At 37.0% G+C, this 22,433-nt stretch overlaps 1 protein-coding gene across 1 annotated transcript; it reads left to right on the forward strand.

Annotated features, from left to right (window-relative positions):
• The first annotated feature begins 21,450 nt into the window (after positions 1–21,450).
• On the forward strand, positions 21,451–21,944 carry LOC145164121 (uncharacterized). Its single transcript, XM_079082845.1, has 2 exons — positions 21,451–21,683; positions 21,725–21,944. Exons 1-2 carry the CDS (start codon positions 21,451–21,453, stop codon positions 21,942–21,944), a joined length of 453 nt encoding a protein of 150 aa, XP_078938971.1.
• Positions 21,945–22,433: the final 489 nt, after the last annotated feature.

Consider the following 22,433-nt stretch of genomic DNA (forward strand, 5'->3'; position numbering starts at 1 on the left):
GACTGTAGCTAGCAGCCTAAGTGCGGGGTTGTCAATCCCAATATAGATCTACACACAACTTGTTTCGATCCCCTGACTAGAGATTCTGGTTATAATATCAGGACTTTAACTTTGTGGTTTAAATGAATTAAACAACCTGAATCGAATGACTCATAAAAAGCATATAAACGTCACATGTATAATAGTTATGAAAACCTAATCATCCTGAAATAATGATTGATCGTATATTCCTGAATTAGTATTCTTAACATGTATTTGAAAGTTGTATACCCTTGATTTGTTTTGAATCAAACATTTGTTTCTTGTAAAACGGTGTATTCTAGTATACTTGTATCATGAATTAATGTTCTATGTATCATAAATTATACCTATTATAATTTGTATGTACTTTCTGAATTGGTATTAACTGTTTTTGAATGTAACCCCTTGCTCAACATGTTACAAGGGATATTTAAACTGATGAAATAACTTTTATATTTATATACATATATAATTATATATAAGTAAAATTTAAACGACATTCGGACAAATAACCGGTACTATAAGCCCACATCCAAACAAGGAAAAGGACTCATAATGAGTTATCAGTCCTAAGCCTTTTAAATATTATTTATATAAATATATCTATACAAATATGAATTTTGGGGAAAAATATAAGTTTATAAAAGAGTTTAATTTTTGAGTATTTTTGATCACTTAATGTCATTTTATCAAGATTTGAAATCATTTGTTTGTAACACAAAGTTCTTGTGTTAGACTTGTATTCCCCCCCCCCCCCTAAAACAGTAAAATTATGAAAATACGGGGGTATGAACTCACTTGATAGGTGGTGATTTGGATAGCGTTTCGTTTTCTGCAAAGGAGTTTATTTGAAGAAAAATCGGCTTTACTTGGACAGAGTTTTCACTGGAGAAGGTTGTTTTTCTCGGGAATCTCGGGGCTTCGAGGCTTGCTTAGGGTTTTAGATATGATACGGGGGCTTTGGGGGTTGTAGGTGAGGTTGTGGGAGTGAAAGAGGTGAAAGAGGATGGAAAATGGTGTAAAAATGGGGTTAAAACCGGAGGCTATCGCACCATATATATAGGCCGAAGCCTCGGATCCGAAGGAAGGGGAAGGAGACGCGTGTCTCGGACAGGTGGCGAGGGGGAGGCTTCACCTCGAACAGCTGGCGAGGCGCGTCGGATTCTCACTGGGCCGCGACTTCGGTCGAATCAGAAGCGGACACGGGGAGGACACGAGGAGCCTCGCATGCGAGGTGACGTGGCCGAATATGCACCATGCGAAATTTCCTGGTTTTCAAGGATTTCTCGATTTTTGAGCCAAAAACTTCCAAAATTCATAACTTTCGCATACGAGCTCCGTTTTTTACGTTCTTTATATGCACGCGTAGGTAAAATTATACTCTACAACTTTCGTTTAGACTTCATCGGCTAATTTTGACTTTGTTTTTAATATTATTATTTTTAACAGACCGAGACAGGAAAATCCGTTAAAAATTCATAACTTCTTCATCCGACGTCCGTTTTTGTCTATCTTTTTACAGTTGTACTACTATTGACGAGAACTTCAATTCTCGTTTAGGTTGTGTTGGCTAAAAATCACTCGATCTTGATTTCGACTTTTTAGCTGTATACTCCTATACTGAAACTTAGAAAAATCATAACTTCCTCATACGAAGTCAGATTTTGACGTTCTTTTTATGAAAGTTCTCGGTTTAACATATTCTACAACTTTCATTTAGATTGTTAAGGCTAAAAAGCCTTTTATTGAAAACTGACTTTTTACATCGAACAGTATTTTGTGGGTTTTGTCGCGGATTTTCGATTGGTCATAACTTCTTCGTTATAACTCGGATTTTAGTGTTCTTTATATTTTTTGAAACCTTGTTACAATCGCTATCACTTTGTTCATCCCAATCGAGATTGTTTAATACTTTTTTAGGGTCAATTATGTAAATGTACACAGTATGCTAAAATTTCTCTTTATTATTTTAAAAAGAACTACAAATTGACCTATATTATTACATAGGTTTGAAATAACGGTTTGTTACATCACAAGTGTGTCTAAAAAATTTTAGAACTTACAACCATAAGTCTGAAATGTTTAGACCTTTGCCATTTCTCACAATTCGAACTATGAAGAGGGATGTCGTAATCATAATCGAATTTGAGAATGCAAATATCACAATTGCTATCTCCTTAAAATCTACTTAATGAAAGCATTTCCTCACAATCATTTTCATGAATTGGAGAGAAACCTTATGACATTTAGATTTTATGGTGTATGTGTTTTTATCCATGTGAATTTGTCATAACCATAATCACAAGACAAGGTTAGTGAGAAATCCCAACGCATATGGACTGAACTTCTTCAATCTTAATTTCTTGCCACTTGGCAGCTCAAGGGCCTACCATTGCTTCCAAGTTGTTATGCAAACAACTGAGAACTCATAGAACTCACATACATAGTCAACCAACTGGAATGGAACAGAAACAAGAATATGTCAACACGATAGGTTACAAACCTCAAGTCGTGTGCTAGTGTTTAACAATAGGTTTACCCTTGCTTAGTTCTTGAAACTTTCAAGATCTTTAAGATTCCCACTGACCTCTTGACATATAAGATTTACTTTGTCAAGGAACATTACTTGACAAACAAATATTCAAGAGTTAGTGCGGATTCTAATCAAGACTAACACTTCACACAATTGGCCTTAGTTGGTCTTTGTTTTATCCAAAACATCACAACTTACCAATTTCAAATGTACAAGAGTAGAAAACATTTTACTCTACATTTGATAAGTGTTATAAACCTTTCTTAAGATTATGTCACTCAAGGCACAATCTTGGAGTATGAATCTAAGACTTGTTTGGGAACGAAGTATGACTCATCTTCTTGATTTAACCATTTCAACAATTCACTATTCCTCTTCTTAGCCATACAAATGCACTAAGATATCCTTAGAGGATCAATTGTGACATGACTTTCATAATCATCAAGATGATCATAAAACAAGATACTCAAGTACTCTCCCATATTTTCAGATTGGAGAAATTTTTATCTTTCTGCCTAATTTGATTCTTCTCATTCGTTCTGCCATACAATGAACCTTTCCAATGATTCAGAATTATGCGTAAACTTGTAAGCATAACCATATTTACTAAACTTTAGTAAATCGTGACGAACAGTCTTATCGTTCTTTGTGGTGGACCTGACCAGCGCACACCCAGTGTACCCGATCCCCTATTCCTTCACTTGACTCACATATACATGTAAGCAAAGAATTAGTCTTAATTTCCCAAAGATGAAGGTTCTTATTCATCACACACTACAAGTTGCAGGATTCCAAGTTTATATCTAACTGAAACTTGGGTGATGACAAATCTTTCCTTATTTGGTAAATTTTGACACTACCACAAACGAAAGAATCAAATCCATTTTCCAATATTGATATCAATGGAAACATATAAGCAATAATTTTTTCACAAATGTCGTTGTAAGGAAATTTTAAAAATAAGATAAATTTCAATATTTTCTTTATTTATAAAAATTGCGGAAAACTTGTCCTTACAATGCAAATACAAGTGAATGTTGTTATCTATTCCTAAGCAATCTATCATAACTCTTAAGCATCAGCTCACAAATCTAATCATCGAACCATGCGATCGAAATCGATCTCTTCACGATCAGACTCATCATACTCTTCCTTTAAGCTTCCTTTCATTTCTTCGATTCTTCAAAACATCAAAATGTAATTACATTACATCATGTATTAAGGATCTCCAAATAGGAACTTAATAGAGCTAGATAGTGGATTTTACCTTAAGTAGAGTCAAACTTTTGACTTTACCATCCTTGCAATCTTTCAGGTAAATATGGTAGCTTTGCAACCAATGCCCCTTCTCTTGGAAATAGAAACAAATGAACTCTTTCAGAATGGTACACGAGACTATCTCAGACTTAGCCTTTCTCTTTACCATTTAGTCAAATGACTTGACCATGGTTGATCCCTTTCCATTGGGAAGAGAAAGATTTTCTGGACTTGCAATGTTACCATTGTCAATATCCATGTAAGTTTGGGGAGCAGATCTTCCAATCAAATTTTCTTTACCAGTGCGCCAAATCATTTCTGATTCAGCAGCAACAAGCAAATATGTTAGATCAATAAGGGCCATGTCGTGATCTCCCATATAGTAGTCCTTAAAGAACCAGCTACATGACTTAGGAAGTGATTGAAGAACCCAGTCAACAGCCAACTTCCTCGAGACTTCGACACCCAACTCTCCCAGCCAGTCAGTATGAAACTTCATCTTCAAGACATGATCACATACTGACTTTCCTTCCTGCCAATAGGGCTTTGAGTAACCTTGAACTTGTGGGTTAGGGAGAATTATTGAAGGAGGTGGAGGAACTGAAGTTCCACTATAGCATGAAGAAGGGATTAATCTTTCACCTTGATCGCCTGGTGGAAAATTATCTTTATAAATAAAGCTTTTTCCAAAATATCCGGGAAGACCATAGTTGTCTGAACTTAGACATTTATGAGGGTGAAATTCAAGTTCAGTTGATTTTAGTCCTTAATATAACACCCAATATGAAATATTAAGGCTAGGACCCAACACAATATTTTACAATTCGGAAGAGGGATGTCGTAATTTGAATTGTAAAATATTTGAAGGTAGGTAAATGACGATTAAAAATTTCCACCATGAAAAACGAAATAGATTTATCAAGTTTTAATTGGATTTGAAATTCCTAGATCTTTGATATTCATTGAACTTTTCAATGACATGTTTAAATCTCGATTGTGCCCTTCAAGTTTGTGACTGGGATGCTGAGAATCACAAAGAAGGTGTGAATAACCAGGCAAATTAACTTGGTACACCCAATGTTATAAATTACCTAGTCAATGTGCCGGTTAACCACACGCGCTCCATTGATCTATGATTAACACCAAGCTACCCTTTTCCACACACTGTCAGTCCCAAATTAGTGTGCCGGTTAACCACACACGCTCCACTAACGACTTAACAAGGTGCAAAGTGCAATTTCATGGGTTAGCACCAAATTCACGTTTTCCTAAGTAACTAAGATTGGGAATTTATAAGTGTTTAGTTACTTAGTATTTCATTATACTTTTAGTGAGAATTTAAATGTCCTGTCTAACCCGTTCGGCTAACGACCCTCCACCAGTCAAGGTAGCGGTGGGTGAGAGTGGACACCCATTAAACTGCCATTTTATAGGCAGTAACCTTATACCCCCTTATAGACCGGCTTTGTGAATGAAGCCTATTAACGGTAAGATTGACTTTACTCTTATACATATATATAAATATTAAATCTATAATATCATAATAGTATAAGGGTTGAATTTTACAATTTTAAAATTCTAGGGTTTGGAACTAAATGTTTCAAAGTGAGACTTTGTATTTAGAAATTCCAAAACTTAAGGGCATGTTTTGAACTATTCAAAAACTTTTGAAATCCATAACTTATGAGTTTAATATAGGTTTTATGAAAATACTGTTGACATTCCATAACTTGAGGACAAGTTATGGAGTTCATAAAAACATTTATGTGAAAGACTCTTCAAGTTCCATAACTTAAGGACAAGTTATGGAAGACTTAAAACCATTTTAGGATGACATTTAAAAATGAGTCCTTTCACTTTCCATAACTTGAGAACAAGTTATGGATTTCATCAAAAACATTTAGATAAAAAATTGTAACTAACAAAATCAAACAATTTGCCTATGATCTAATTAAACTCATAAGTTAAGATAATTCATATCAAACAAGTTTCAAGAAATTAGCCTAATCATATAAACTAATACAAATCATGAAACTTTGACAATTATCTTCTATTTGGATGAGAATCATCATTACCATATCAAAAAAAATCAGATTTTATGAACTAAAAAATTTTGTGGTAATGATTCTAATCCAAAACAGGCCAAAAAAAACTCGAAAAAACTGCCCACTGGAGCACCAACTCGGCGATTACATGAACTGGACTCGTCGAGTTGGACTTTTTCTGAGTGGACTCGGTGAGTCCCCCAGTGGACTCGGCGAGTTCACTGTCCAGAATGCAGAATATTCGATTTTTTTGCTTTAAAAACCAATAAAACATCAAGTATAGTGCAAAACAATCCTAGGCTCTGATACCACTGATGGGTTTTACTATACTATGACATCCTATGGTTCACATACAACCCTAAAAGCTTTGGATCTATGTTTTCTATAATTATACATGCAATATTGTTTCCAAAGCTTTAAGCCTACAACTAGCATAAACATCATAGAAATGAGTTGTAGAATTACCTCTTTGTTGTAGCTTGTAGTTTTGGCCTTTAAGAACTTAGCACCAATAGTATGAATGCCTCAAATGGAATCACAACACACCTTTGGACAAAGGATGACTTTTGAGATAGTATACTTGCACTCTAAAATCGGCTCCATACTCTCCAAGAACACTAGTGTATCTAGTAACCAATTTTGGATGCTAAGGGGCTTCTTATATAGTGTGGCAAGATTAGGGTTACACCATGTAAACCCTAATGGGTATGACCTTTCGTATTCCTTAGGCTCCATGGGTTTAAATCTCCATGGATCATCCATGGGTTTAGCCCAACCTAAGGAATCATGGATCATTGGCCCACACCATAAGAATGAATGGTTTACCAAATCAATCCTCATATATTTAATTAATCTCTTTTGATCACAAAATTAATTCCAAATTAATTCTTAATCAATACTAATTAAATAAAACAATTTCATATTAATATATTAGAACTTATAATATATTAATAAATCACGAATATCCTCTTCTCAAAAGTCCATCCTATCAAATTGTCCTGGTGATATGCAACCCAAATGGACCATGCTACTCTCGGGTCAAGTACATTCCAATTATAATTATGGGCTTAGACACCTAATCCAACACCTTGTTCCCGCGCAAAGGAATGGGAACCAAGTTGATTAGATACCATTCGCTAAACATCTCTAGAAAACAATCCCGGTGAACCATCGATACTCGGACGGATCGATCAGCCGCACTCTCAAACTCTAATGGATGATCCAGCTCACCCGGAGCTCCAACAAACCTCTTGTTGAGTGCAAGAGAAACGAAAGATCGGGTAGCCCCCGAATCAATTAATATCAATGCAGAGATATCGTTCACATGGGACGATCCGAAAACAAAACAAAAAAATATAAGCATAGAAATCAACATAAATAAAGAGTTAAGGAGAAGAGAAATACCCATCACCACATCTGGTGCAGCACGCGCCTCCTCGGCAGTCAGCTGAAATGCTATGCTCCTCACAACAGGCGCATCCGCCTTGCCCTGTCGGCCATATGTAATTCGTAGGGTCGTTGGAGCAGGTGCTACTACTGGTCCTCCTGATGCTAGACTCGAGCAGTTGGCCTTCTTTGTGTGGTGGTGATAGTAGCAGTACCATCCTTGTTCAAGTCACCTGACTTGCCGCACTTGAAGCAGCTCGAACCACTCGCTCTGCAAACCCCACCCTGCTGGCCCTTCGACCTAGAGTCAAAACACTTGGGTTTCTTCACTGAAACCCCAACTGTATGCCTAGGCTCCGCCTTCCTCTTCCCTTTTTGCTCCAGATCAATCTCTCCCTCCCGCGCCCTGGATATCATATCATCCAGAGTCGAGCCGACAGAAAAACTAATGAACTCCCTGATTTTAGATCTCCATATATCTTGTTATCGGGTCTTCCTTATCTCCTCATCAACTTAATAATGGGGTACCAACAATTCCCTCTCTCTGAACTTGGCGGTGATCTCCGCCATAGTCTCAGTTGTCTGCCTCATGTCAAGAAACACCCTGGCTAACTGTTGCACCTCAACAATCGGTGCAAATTATGCACGAAACCGAGTCACAAAATCTGGACAGGTCACGACCTCAATGGTCGGCGCTCCCAAAGCATATCCGACCTACTCCTACCAATCTCGGGCTCTCTCCCTCAAACATCCTACAGCGAACCTCACCTTTGACCCCTTGGGGCAGAAGCTCGTCATCAGGAACACTTGATGTCGGTTATCCAACGTTTGGTTGTGATGGGGTACTTAACTCCAAAGAAATCTAGTGCCCCATATCCCCTAAAATCCTTGAAGGAGAGTGTGTGGGCCCTCAGCTGGCTAGCGGCCATATCAGCCCTAAAGATCCGAAGGCTATCCTCCATCAACTCCATGATACCCTCCGCCATCGACCAAAACATCACCGGGGTCGCATCACTGATGCCTCTAGTAATCTCTGACACAAGGTACTCGCGTAATCCCTCATCAATCGGTTCGGAGCTCGTGCCCGTACCAGATCCAAATCCTGAACCTCCCACTCCATGACGTGTCATCACCATACTAAAACATAACCACATAAACAATTATCATACACACAAGAAGGTTCACACTCTCGAGCTCCCAATATTCACCATGGTCTTCCTCGTCTCGGGTATAAATCTTGTGCTTTCACTAGTACGGGCCCAATACTACCTTCCACACATATTTATACCCTCCTCATGGACTATCCTGACTCCTCCAAGTCACTCTTCCTAACTGATACATTTCTCAAACTATAAGGTGTCGTACGCACCAAAGCATCCCATAGGGACTCCCTAAGAATCCTTTCCTCATGCCTTTCTGCTATCAGCTGCAAAAGGAACTTCTATAAATACTACCTAACTACTGGATGAACACAATTAAATACTACTAGTACTGGATAATTCTTCGAATGACAGGTCCCACACTACAACGGTTGGACTCAAACAAGAGTTGTGCAATAGAGTTAAACTTATCCGTCTAAAATTATCGAATCACAATAACATGTAACCCAATGCATTCATCCACTAGTTAGCTAGTACTAACAGAATTTCCTAAGGCACAAAGAATGCAACAATCGAGCATCAGGCAATTCAACTCAAAACATACCCTATACAGTCCAGCCTAATAAGTAACTGATCTGATACTAGCATGCAAATATAAAAGCTCATACAAATATGAACATAAACGCATCTCTCCTAGCATTCTATCATGCAATTCTAAGCAAATCCTTAGCTCCTAATCTAGCATGTAATTCTCACATCATAACATAAAAAATATAACTTGTATGTGTATTTTGGGAAGACTTACTTGAGCTTAGCTAATTGCTCGCATCACGTCCCTTGTCTTTTATTAAAATCCTTAGATTAAACTATTTTTTTTCTGAAAAACCAACTAAATCCTCGATTTGAGTCCAGGCACACCCAAGAGTATTCCCAAATCTGTCAAACCAAGGCTCTGATTACAACTTGCAGCATCCCAAAAATACAGATAAAATTTTGTTTTTAATTTCATTCAAATCACAAGACACTCAAATCAAAACTGTCAAAAGAGTGTCATAGTAACATGTTATCTTAGTACAAATTCCCAAAATCACTAAGTGTGGAAATCATAGGGTGATATAGTGCGATCAGGTCAGGCCCTTCCCCTTCGAACTGTAAGTACCTAAAACATAAAGTGAAAACTGTAAGAACAAAGCTTATATGGGTGTTAGACTACCCCTTCGTTCTATTTCAATCGGATACTACCAAGCATATATGGGTGTTTTCCTACCCCTTCGGTCTATTTCAACTAGATACTATCAAGCATATCTGGGTGCTTGTAATCCCCTTCGGTCTATTTCAACCGGATATCGGGTCTATTTCACCTCATACTACTACGACATAATATCATAACAGGAATCACAGAGTCATCAAACAAATACAGGCATAACTGAAAATTGTCACAAAGACAATCATCTCACTATATTATAAACATATGAGCCGGCATTCGTGCCTTCGACAAACGGATACTGCGAAGGAAGACTCACCTCAGATTGTAGGTAACAAATCACACTCAGTGGATGACTCACGAACTCCTCTCCCTATAAAACAAGCATAAAACCCTAATTAGATATTAGGCCACATTCTAACCCGAAAGTCCAAAACCCTAATTCTTAACTTAAGGTAAAAAGGGCTTCTTTACCCTTGCCTCATTAGGCTTCCCTCATTCCAAGGCCCAAATCCAACCAAAGTCCAAAAATGGCATCCAAGCCAAACTATAAGGCCACTAAGGCCTAATATAGCCCAAAGACGCTCCACATGGCCCAAGGCCCAAAAATGACTTGCTACAATCAGGTGGGCTCGAGGCCCAACTTAAACAAGTCCAAATGCCAACACCAAACGATCCCAAAAATCATCAAAGCCCACAGACCGTGTACGCGCAGCGTACTTGGCTTGTACGCCCAACATACGCTGGTGTTGATCTAGAGTCAGGACGATGGCCCAATGCACGCAACGTACACTAGAGTACGCATGGCGTACTGGTCTTCCAAGCCAAGAACACTTCCATGACTTAATCCATTAAACCGTAACATCCAAAACTTAGATACAAGTTTATAATAACATCTTAAGCCATAAAGTTGCAAACTTTATGCTTTTGCATGCATGGATGGGACTCAAACCATGAATTAAGTCCATTAACTCACTTGGATGGTTACTAGCACTTGCATGGTGAAGTCTTAACCACCAAGATCCGACTATTATGACTCAAAACACTTCCAAGAGTCCGAAAGGATAGCACAAATGGCCTGGAGTTTCTCATACTCCACGAAACAAGCTAAGGAACCAAAAGATGCCATATTCTACCCGGACCCTAGATCTAAGCTTGCAATGATCAAGATTCAAACTTTATACCTTCAATGGGCTAGAAATGGTGCAAAAATTCTGGATCTACGAGCTCTTTCTTCTCTTTTTCTTCTTCCCAAACCTCCATATTTTTCAAAACCAACAAAGCTCACTAAAATAGCCAAGGTAAGTTCAAAGATGCACTCAAGAAAGCTCGGTTTCGAGATTTTCACTAAACGGGAAATGGAGGCTGAAAGGGTAAAGATCTTGAGGGACTAAAGGACTTTAAATAGGGTGTAAATGCTAAAAATTAGGGTTTTCCCATGGCTTGATTACGCCCAGCATAAGCATGGGTATGCCCAGCGTACGTCGGGGATCCCCCGATGGTGCGAATGCAACGAGTACGTTAGGCGTACCTAATGTACTTCCAGCATACTCATAAGCCCTCCACCACCTTAACTTGAATTAAAATAGATTAAGTTAATAGATTCATACGTAGCGACTCGGGTGCTACACTTACCACCCTTGTAAAGCGAATGTCGTGGAAGATGCTTTTAGTAGAAAACTAAACATGGAGAGGAAAAGGACAAGATTGTTAAGAATTAAGAATATCTCGCGATTGTGGAAAGTATCAAGAAAGCTCAGAATGATGCTTTGGAAGGAGATAACCAAAAGGAAGAACGTTAGGAAAGATGTTAGTGTTTGGAACGAACAGCCAAGGGTTGAAGGTATTCAAGAATAGAATTTGGGTGCCCAAGATGGTGGGGAATAAGAGATTTTCTTATCAAAGAATTTCTCTGGACCATGTACTATATTTATCCAGGTAGCATCAAGATGTATAAAGATTTGAAACCTTACTACTGGTAGCCAACGATGAAAGTAGATATCGCTAAGTATGTGGTCGAGTGTGTAACATGCGCTAGAGTTAAAACTCAAAATCAGAAGCCATATGAGAATTTGGTACCTTTACCATTACCCATGGGTAAATAGGAGTATATTACCATGGACTTCATAACCAAAATACCTAGAACAAAGTAAGGTCATGATATGATTTGGGTGATTATATACTGATTAATAAAGAGTTCATATTTCATAGCAGCCATCGAGAAGTGTTCTATGGAAAAGCTTGCCAAGATTTATCTGAAAGAGATAATGAAAGCTCATGGTGTTCCTTTGATGATTGTTTCAGATCGTGACAATCGTTTCACTTCATGATTTTGGAAGGGGTTACACGAAAGGATGGGTACGAAATTGTGATTAAGTACAGTCTACAATCAACAGACAGATGGTCAGAGTGAAAGAACGACTCAAAGACTGGAAGATGTGTTGCAAGCATGTACTTTAGAGTTTATGGGTAACTGGGATGAGCATCTTCCATTAGTTGAATCTTTCTACTTCTACAACTACCATTTGAGCATTAAAATGGTGTTCGAAAATTAATTTTATTAATTTCCAAAAATTCTCCGTTTTTTAGCACGGATTTTGAACTTTTAACGTATTCAAATAGGAAAAATTATTATGTGTTCGTGTTCTCCTCTGTGATACCTTCGTTTGGATATATCACACGTCTAAAACAGATTAGAAATAAATGAGAAATTACTTATCAAAGTTTGGTAGTTGGAAGAGGAAAATAAGTGGGTTAAATAGTTTTAACTCATCCCACATTGATGGGAGAATGAAAAAGAAATGGGTATATAATTACAAAGACTAGTTACCTTTGTAAGATTTATTAGAAGCAAGGTTCTCTCTTGCGCGCGCACGCAGGGGGGTGCAGATGCGAGCCAAATTTGGCTTCGGGCCACTGAACTTGTGTGCAAGCGTGCGTCATGCGGGCACGAATGCACCACCAGTCGACAAAAAAAGTCCAAGGACCTTTTTGCAATTATTTCCTTTTGGTTAACAGTTACAAAAACGATTTAAGAGCTATTAATCATAGATTTTGATTTTGATTCTTGATAATTTCTTATTTAATTATGACAGTTACGCTTTCATTTTAATTACATCAATTACATTGGGTAGTATAAATACAACGCCTATGTAACTGATTCGATACACCGAATGAAATGAAATACTCTTCCTCTCTTATGCTTCTGCTTCATCTTTTCTCTCTTGCTGCAACCAAGGTACAATCCGGGCCGGGCCAAGTGAGGGTTCAGGCAATCTAGAAGAATTGCTTTCTGCTATTTTATCCTGGGAAACAAACACACATATAAGGCGAATTTGTTTTAAGGAAACTGTGTTAAACACAGGCCTTAGTAAAAAAATTTAAGGTTTAGTTCTTTCGTATAATTTTTGGGTTATATTTTCCTAATAGTCTTAAAATCATTTTTTTTGCCGAAACGAACTTGAAAAAAAACGTTTTTGTTTCTTCTTCGCTGCTTATATGAACAATTTTTTCCTCCTTCACACTTGTAGAATCTGTTTTCGAAAATTGTTTTCTAAGGCAATTTTCTATTTTTTCTGCTCTCATGTTTACATGTATTTAACCGTTTAAGTTTATTACATTCATAATCTGTTACAGTTTTCAGATTCTTTCTTTTTTCCTCACAACTTTTCAGAACTTGTTTTCTGGAAATAGACCATACTTAATAGTTTAGTTGTTATTGCAATCTAATCTTTAATAATTTTATATTTGCTTCCTCTTGTAGCATGACTACTGGTGAAATTTCTCAACCACCAAAGCCTATTGGTACTCCTAATGCTCAAGGAGCTCCAATGATGACCATGTCTGTCAATCATGCTGAGAAACCTGAGAAGCTCTCTGGATTGAACATTAAGAGGTGGCGGCAAAAGATGCTTTTCTTCCTTACCACACTGAATCTTGCTAGATTCTTAACAGAAGAGGCTCTGAGAATGCCCGAAGGAGAGGGATATGTACAAGCTTTGACTGCGATTGATGCTTGGAAACATTATGACTTCTTATGTAGGAATTATGTTCTTAATGATCTTGTTGATACACTTTATAATGTGTATTGTGTAACAAAGTCAGCTAAACAACTATGAGACTCATTGCACAAAAAGTATAAAATTGAAGATGTCGGGACAAATAAATTTGTGGTTGCCCAGTTTCTTGACTATAAAATGGTGGATGGCAAAACTGTTATGTCCCGAGTCCAAGAACTACAAGTCCTCCTACATGACATGCATGCCAAGGGTATGGGGTTTAATGAGCCTTTTTCTGTTGCTTCCATGATTGAGAAGTTACCCCCTTGTTGGGTTGATTTCAAGAATTACTTGAAACATAAGAGAAAGGAGATGTCTATTGAGGACCTTATTTTTCGCCTTCGAATTGAATAGGACAATAAGATAGCTCAAAAGAGTAGTAATACCCCTATTTATGAGAAAGCTAATGTGGTGGAGCATGGTCAAATTTATGGGAAGAACAAGTTTGGAAAGGGAAAATTCCAAAAGAAAGGCAAAGGTGGAAACTTAGGAGCCAAAGTTGGAACTTTTAAGAAGAAGTTTCAAGGAAACTGCCACAATTGTGACCAACGTGGTCATCGGGCTGCCAGTTACAAGTTTCCAAAGAAAGCAAAAGAAGTAAGCATTATGGAGAAGATAACCAAAGATGTGTCTGACAACGATCTTGCATCCGTTATTTCTGAAGTTAATCATGTTGAGTCCAATCCAAGAGAATGGTTGATTTATATGGGAGCTACCCGTCAAGTTTGCTCTAATAGATAATGGTTCTAAAACTTCAAGGTTATGGATAATGGTGACAAGTTGTTCATGGGTAACTCGGCAACTTCTGATATCCAAGGTGTTGGGAAGATTGTGTTGAAGATGACATCGGGAAGAGAGATGACGTTGGATGATGTGTTGTATGTACCCGAAATTCGTAAGAATCTTGTGTCGGGTTGGATGATGGTTTTTGCTTGATGTTTGAGTCAGATAAATTGGTGTTAACCAAAAATGGTGTGTATGTGGGTAAGGGGTATACTGATAGGGGTATGTTCAAACATTGTGTAATGGCTCTCAAGCCAAGTCACAAATGATAATGAAATGAATAACTCTTCTACTTACTTGCTTGAGTCTTCAAATATTTGGCATGCTAGATTAGGACATGTTAATTTTGATATTCTTCGACGTTTAATTAAACTCGAACACATACCACACTCTCACATTGACTCAAAAAACAAATGCAACACTTGTGTTGAATCAAAATGAACACAACAATCTTTCAAGTCCATTCAAAGGGCAACCGAACCACTTAGATTAATTCACACCGAGGTGTGTGAAATGAAATCAAGTCCGTATAAGGATAGAAATAAGTACTTTATCACTTTTATTGATGATTGCACTAAATTATGCTATGTCTATTTATTTAAAAGTAAAGATGAGGCTATAGAGAAGTTTAAAGTGTATAAAAGTGAAGTTAAGAATAAACTTAACAATAAAATTAATGTACTAAGAAATGATCGTGGAGTTGAATATATATCACCATTTGAGGAATTTTGTGCAAATCATGGTATAATCCCTGAGTTAACTGCACCTTATTCACCACAACAAAATGTCATCACAGAAAGGAAAAACCGTACCTTAAAGGAAATGATGAATGCCATGTTGTTAAGTTCTGGGTTGCCACCCTCAATGTGGGGGAAGCTGTATTGTCGGCTGATTACATTTTAGATAAGATTCCATGAAAGAAATCAGATAAAACACCATAAGAGTTATGGTCGGGTCTAAAACCATCCTACAAATACCTTCCAGTGTGGGGGTACCTTGCAAAGGTCGTGGTGTCTGCACCCAAGGTGGTTAAGATAGGACCCAAGACTATTGATTGCATATTTTTGGGCTATGCACAAAACAATAGTGTGTATCGATTTCTTGTGCATGACTCAAAAATTCCTGAAATTCACAAAGGCACAATAATGGAGTCAAGAAATGTATCATTCTTTGAGAATGTGTTTCCATGTCTTGATAAGGTTGAGACAAGTGCTTCAAAGTTAATTGAGCATAAAGAATCCTATTATGAAGAAGAAATAGAGGAAGAAACAGAGCCTCGTATAAGTAAAAGGGCATGACATGAGAAGTCATTTGGAGATGATTTCAACACTTACATGGTTGAAAGAGAGCCTCAAACTTTCAAAGAGGCAGTCACCTCTTTTGAAGGCCCTCAATGGAAAGAGGCAATTAAAAGTGAAATGGACTCCATATTACAAAACCATACATGGGAGCTAGTGGATTTACCTCAAGGTTGCAAACCACTAAGGTATAAATGGATTTTCAAGAAGAAAATGAAAGTTGATGGAACCATTGACAAGTACAAGGTAAGACTAGTAATAAAAGGCTATAGATAGAGAAGTGGCCTTGATTACTTTGATACCTACTCTCTTGTCACACATATTACATCCATTAGATTGGTACTTGCAATCACTTCCATAAGAAATCTGGAAGTACATCAAATGGATGGTAAAACAGCTTTTCTAAATGGGGATTTAGAAGAAGAAATCTACATGGAACAACCAGAAGGGTATGTTGCCCTAGGACAAGAATCAAAGGTTTGCAAACTAGTGAAGTCATTATATAGGTTGAAACAAGCCCCAAAACAATGGCATCAAAAGTTTGACCATGTGATGTTGGAATGTGGATATAAGATTAATAAATGTGACAAGTGTGTTTACGTTAAAAATACAAGTGAGGGTTATGTAATCTTGTGCCTTTATGTTGATGATATGCTTATTGTTAGTAGCAATGATAAAATGGTTCAATCAACAAACAACATGGTAAAGGTAAGATTCGACATGAAAGATATGGGTTTGGCAGACATCATCCTTTGTGTGAAGATCACAAGGACTGCAAATTAACTTACCTTAAATCAAACCCATTATGTAGATAAAATTCTTGAGAAGTTCAACTCCGATGATACTACTATAGCTAGGACACCAATTGATACAAGTCATCATCTAAGTAAAAATAAGGGTGAAGGAGTTGCACAAGTCGAATATGCAAGAATTATTAGTAGTCTGATGTACCTTATGAGTTGTACCAGACCTGACTTAGCTTTTTCAATAAGCAGACTTAGTAGATATACCAGTAATTCGAGTGATGAACGTTGGAAGAGTATTAAAAGAGTATTACAATACTTAAGGTACACTCACAATTATGGGTTGCACTATACAAGATATCCTGAGGTGATAGAAGGGTAGAGTGATGCAAATTGGATAACTGACATTAAAGACTCTAATTCAACCAGCGGGTTTTTGTTCACACTTGGAGGTGGAGCTATATCATGGAAATATTCAAAACAAACAGTTATAGCTAGATCTACCATGGAATCTGTATTTATAGCACTTGATAAAAGTGGAGAAGAAGTTGAATGGCTACGACAGTTTCTGGAAGATATACCACGATGGCGTAAACCAGTTTCTGCAATCTAAATCCATTGCAATAGTCAATTGGAAATTGGACGGGCGCAAAGTGCTATGTATAATGGTAAGTCTCGACACATCCGTCGAAGAGACAACACCATTCGACAACAACTCTCAACTGGAGTTATCTCAATTGACTACATAAGGTCCAAGGATGACATCGCGGATCCACTAACCAAAGAGTTAAACAGGGAGTTAGTTGCAAAATCATCAAAAGGAATGGGATTAAAACCCATGAACGAATAAGTTATTGCAAAGGAAAACCCAACCTAGTTGACTGGAGATCCCAAGATCTAGGTTCAATGAGGCAACCTACTTGCATATAAGATATATGGATCACTATAGGGGTCAACCCCAACCCATTCCTATAAATAACAGTGATACAGGTTAAGCTTATAGTAGTTGATGATAAGTTGGAAATCATCAAGCTTTAGCTTTTAATGATTATGATATAATCACTTATGTGAGAGAGAAGTGTGGTCGCTTCAAAGGGAATTGAATGGGCAAGTTCCTAAGAGCTCTTACAGAACCAGGAAAGTGACCATGACCATAACGAACACATCAATGAGAACCTAACTACATCAGGGAGAATCATGTGAGACATGTATTGATTATTTACACAAATGGCAGAACAGTTCAAGGACATCGAGTCTATTGGTCCGCTAGTAAAATAAATATGTATCTTAAGGGAAGGTTCAAAGAGTCAAACCCACCTATCATGTGCATGACTTAATTGTTGGATTTTACCTAAAGCAGCTTGGAAATGCGGATGCTAAAGCAATTTTCATTCATGTGGGGGATTGATAGAAAATTAATTTTATTAATTTCCAAAAATGGATTTTCTCTATTTTTGAGCATGGATTTCGAACTTTTAATGTATTCAAAAAGGAAAAATGATTATGTGTTCTTGTTCTCCTTCGTGATACCTTCATTTTGATATATCACACGTCCAAAACGAATTAGAAATAAATGAGAAATTACTTATCAAAGTGTGGTAGTTGGAAGAGGAAAATAAGTAGGTTAAATGGCTTTAACTCATCCCACATTGATGGGATAATGAAAAGGAAATGGGTATATAGTTACAAAGACTAGCTACCTTTGTAAGACTTATTAGAACCAAGGCTCTCTCTTGCGCGTGCATGCAAGGGGGGGTGCAAATGCGAGCCAAATTTGGCTTCGGGCCACTAAACTTGTGTGCGAGCGCACGTCCTGTGGGCATAAATGCACCACCTATCGACCAGAAAAGTTCAAGGACCTTTTGCAATTATTTCCTTTTGGTTAACAGTTACAAAAACAAATTATGAGCTATTAATCATAGATTTCGTTTTGATTTTGTGATTAATTGTCTTATTTAATTGTGACAGTTATGATTTTGTTTTAATTATATATCAGTTACATTGGGTAGTATAAATACAACGCCTATGTGACTGATTCGATACACCGAATGAAACGCAATACTCTTCCTCTCTTACGCTTCTACTTTATCTTTTCTCTCTTACTTCAACCAAGGTATAATCCGGGCCAAGTGAGGGTTTAGGCAAATTTGTTGTATCCTCGGTAAAAAAAATTAGGGTTATGTTCTTTCATACAGTTTTTTGGGATATATTTTCCTAAAAAATGGCACCATATCAAGCAATTTACGAACATAAGTGTCGTAAGTCGTCTTGTTGGCTTGAATGTCACACCCCAAAACCAAGAACGGCGGAAACGTTCAGGGGTGGAGGACGTCATGTCAAGTATCATAACAGTGTAAAGTAGTAAACAAGCAACAACATCATCCATTGCATTAAAAGTAAAGTTTTAATACATGAGTGTTCTTTCATTGTAATAAGACACCAAAAATGTAATCAAAATAAAAGACGAGTCTTGTCTGTGCTCCGTCTTCTCAAAACCTAGTCATCGTACCTGTCTACTGGTGACCTGAGAATACAAGTTATTTTGAAAGAGTAGATCATCATAAAGCTGGTGAATTCATAAGTATTTTAGTGTCATTACTTTGATTTGGAAAGCTGTTATGAATGCCATGTAAATATTTGAATGAAACAATTGATATAAGTTTGAAAACCCTAGAAAATCCCATATTTCCTACTAGTATAAAAGCAGTCTTCTACCAAGACCTGTATGTTTTGAAAGTAGTCTTCTACCAAGACCTGTATGTTTTGAAAGTAGTCTTCTACCAAGACCTGTATGTTTTGAAAGATGTACTTCTTTGCCAAAGATGGTTTTTCCTTTATGTGACTATTATTAACAATATATAGTCTACATCATCGTTTATGTGAAAGTATCACAAAATAAAAGTAGTAGGAAAGATATATGTACAAGTATTATCCTTTTTATATTAGGATAACCCTGACATAGTAAACCAAAAAGTATCCACCGCAGGCATCCGTAGATGTTCATTGTCCTCTGTAGGAATGGTGAGTCCCGTAAAGTACTATAGTATCAACCGTAGGCATTCGTAGATGTTCATTTACCTCTGTTGCTAACAGCTGGGTGTAGGAATGGTTAGTCCCTTACAGTATCCTTTTGTACTAGGATAGACAGATCTTATCTACACATATATATGTAATAATATCTATTGTATAGAATCTAATGTAGAAGTATTCAAGTAAGTGTATCCATGTAAGTGTATCCATGTAAGAGGATTCATGTAAGTATATCTCTTCATATAGCATTTAGTATAGACTCATGAATGAAATGACTCTAGTGTAATTCCTTGTACTAGGAATAATGTTTTGTATTCCCTAAACTATTCCTATAATAGTTTACTAAGATGTATTGATGTCCAAGAAAGTTTATACACCCTTGCTACACAAGAGTGTGGGAACTGAAGGAAGAGTAAAAGAGTTTTGTAAAACATTTAAGAGTGTTGGAAAATAAGTAGATATGACTTGATGTCATCTCATAAAACCTTTTTAAAGTAAGTCATTTGATAACAAAGTATAAAACAACTTAAAACCATTGTGATTAACACATTTTGAAGTATGTGAAATCAGTTGATGGGAAACATAGTTATAAATCAAATGTGATTGATTCTATAACTTAGTGTTTCCTACTTGTATTCCCCCCCCCATTAAAGCATTTAAAAACATTTAAAAGATTGATTAAGGGGTATGAACTCACCTGTAGTTGGTGGTTTGGATGAACGGACGATGTAGGATTCTCAGTGTCAAGTGAGGACTCGTACACACACTATGATCCTAGTTAACATATGATCAAATATATATGTATCTAATTAGTCATTTGACAACTAATTAGCCAAGTTAAAACATCCTAGGACACGAAAACACTTTGATTCAAGTGTTAAAGGTACCAAAGGGTTGCATCTAAAGGTCGTATGGCATGGCATTGGAGTTTATGGCCCAAAGACCACTCCTTATGGAGTTTACGGCCTAAGGTCATTACCCCCATGAGTTTACGGCCGTAAACTCATGGTACTAAGTGTCATTTGGTGATTTAAGGTCTTACAAGTAAAGATTGAACATCCAATGATCAAGTCCAAGCCTTAGGATAGCATTAAGGGCACAATAACACTACCTAGTAGAGTTTACGGCCTAAGGACCCTTTCCTTAGGTGTTTACGGCCGTAAACTCTTATGGGGAGTTGTTTTGATTGTTTTTTAAGGTCTTAAACACATCTAGGAAGGATCAAGGTTGGTTTCCAAGGCATAGGAAGGAACTAAGGTGCAATTTACCACCTTAAAAGGGGTTTACGGCCCAAGATCATCCTTGGCCGTAAACTCCTTTGTTCTATGGTTTCTTGATGATTTTCAAGTGTTATTAAGATCATACTAAGCACCCAAGAAGCTAGGACAAGTGTACTTACAAGATAGAAGCTCGATTGGTGTTTAAGGTCCAAGAACACTAGTGTATGTTCTTGGTGTTCTTGGTGTTTGAAGATCTAAGTGAAAATCAACAATTGAATGGATGAAATGATGTATAATGACTAGGAGATAGGTTATAACAACAAATCAAGTCAAGTAATACTTACATTTTCGGAAGATCGGGTGAAGAACGGTATGCTACTTGAGAGAGAATGGCTTTGGTTCTTGAGTTAGGAAATGAGAAATGAACCAAATGGGGAGTAAACTCATGCCTAAGGCATGAGTTCACGGCCATGATAGAGTTCACGGCCCAAACTCCCTTAGTTTGGCCGTGAACACCTAACTAGGGTGAGGGTTGGTCAATTGCTATCCCGATATTCTAGAAATCACTTCATTTTATCTGTCCGATTCATGAATAATTAATATAAATACTCAAACGGACTATAAACCGGCTAAAATTTAGCAGAAAAGTATTTAACTTTTAATTGAAGTGTTGGACTATAGAGTTCGTACGAATGAAAATTTTGGGTTGTCACATTGAAGCTGTAGAGAAGCAATTTATGGGGCCTGATATTGTCCATCAGAGCGTTGAGAAATGATTAGAGAAAGAATTCTAGCAACTCAGAACTATCAAAAAAGCTATGATATTAAGAAGAGACAACCATTTACTTTTGTAGTTGGAGACCAAGTGTTTCTTGAAGTCTCTCCATGGAAGGGACTTATCAAATTTGGAAAATGTAGGAAATTGAGTCCAAGGTTCATTGGGTCATTCAAAGTGCTTCAAAGGTTTGGATACAGAGCGTATAAGCTAGAGTTACCAGCTGAATTGTAGGTATTAATAATATCTTTCATGTTTTTTACTTGAGGAGGTTCTTAGGAGATGTTCCACTTTCGGAATTAAGAATCGATGAAAACAAGAGGTTGATTGAAGAGCCTGAAGCAATTTTTGATCGTAAGACGGAGAAGTTACGATGTAAGATGGTTGAATTATTACTTGTGCAATGGAAACATATGCCAGGGACGAACCTTACCTGGGAGACAGAAAGCCACATGAGGAGTCGCTATCCACATCGGTTTGCCGATGCATGATTTTAGGATGGAATCATCCTAAGAATGAGAGAATTGTAATACTCGTGTTTCTCGCTAGGCATAATTACCATTATAATACTATTGTACTGATGAACTAGTCATCTAGCAGAGTATAGATGGTGAACACATACTATTCTACACAGTCCAGTGGAACATTGGCAGACTCGCAACCTGTAGGTGTTAATAAACTATGTGTTCATTCGATGTACTCTATCCCCCATGGTTGAAAAGTTTATCTCATTACTAAGTAATATATTCAAAATTTGATAAAACTAAATAACTTTATTAAACTAAATATCAAAAGTTCATATCGAACCAGTATAAAATTTATTGTATGTTATTCAAATTACCTTTAATCCAAACCAATTAAACTGAATTTTATATATTCCATTAATATTTTTAAAGTCAATACAAGTGACTGATTGTCCACTTTTATTTTTAACCGAAGACAACGACGTATTTATAGTAAGAAACGAAAATGGAAACATA

This window comes from Lactuca virosa, chromosome 3 (assembly GCF_052849685.1).
Source record: "Lactuca virosa cultivar CGN04683 chromosome 3, Lactuca_virosa_CGN04683_v6, whole genome shotgun sequence".
NCBI lineage: Eukaryota > Viridiplantae > Streptophyta > Magnoliopsida > Asterales > Asteraceae > Lactuca > Lactuca virosa.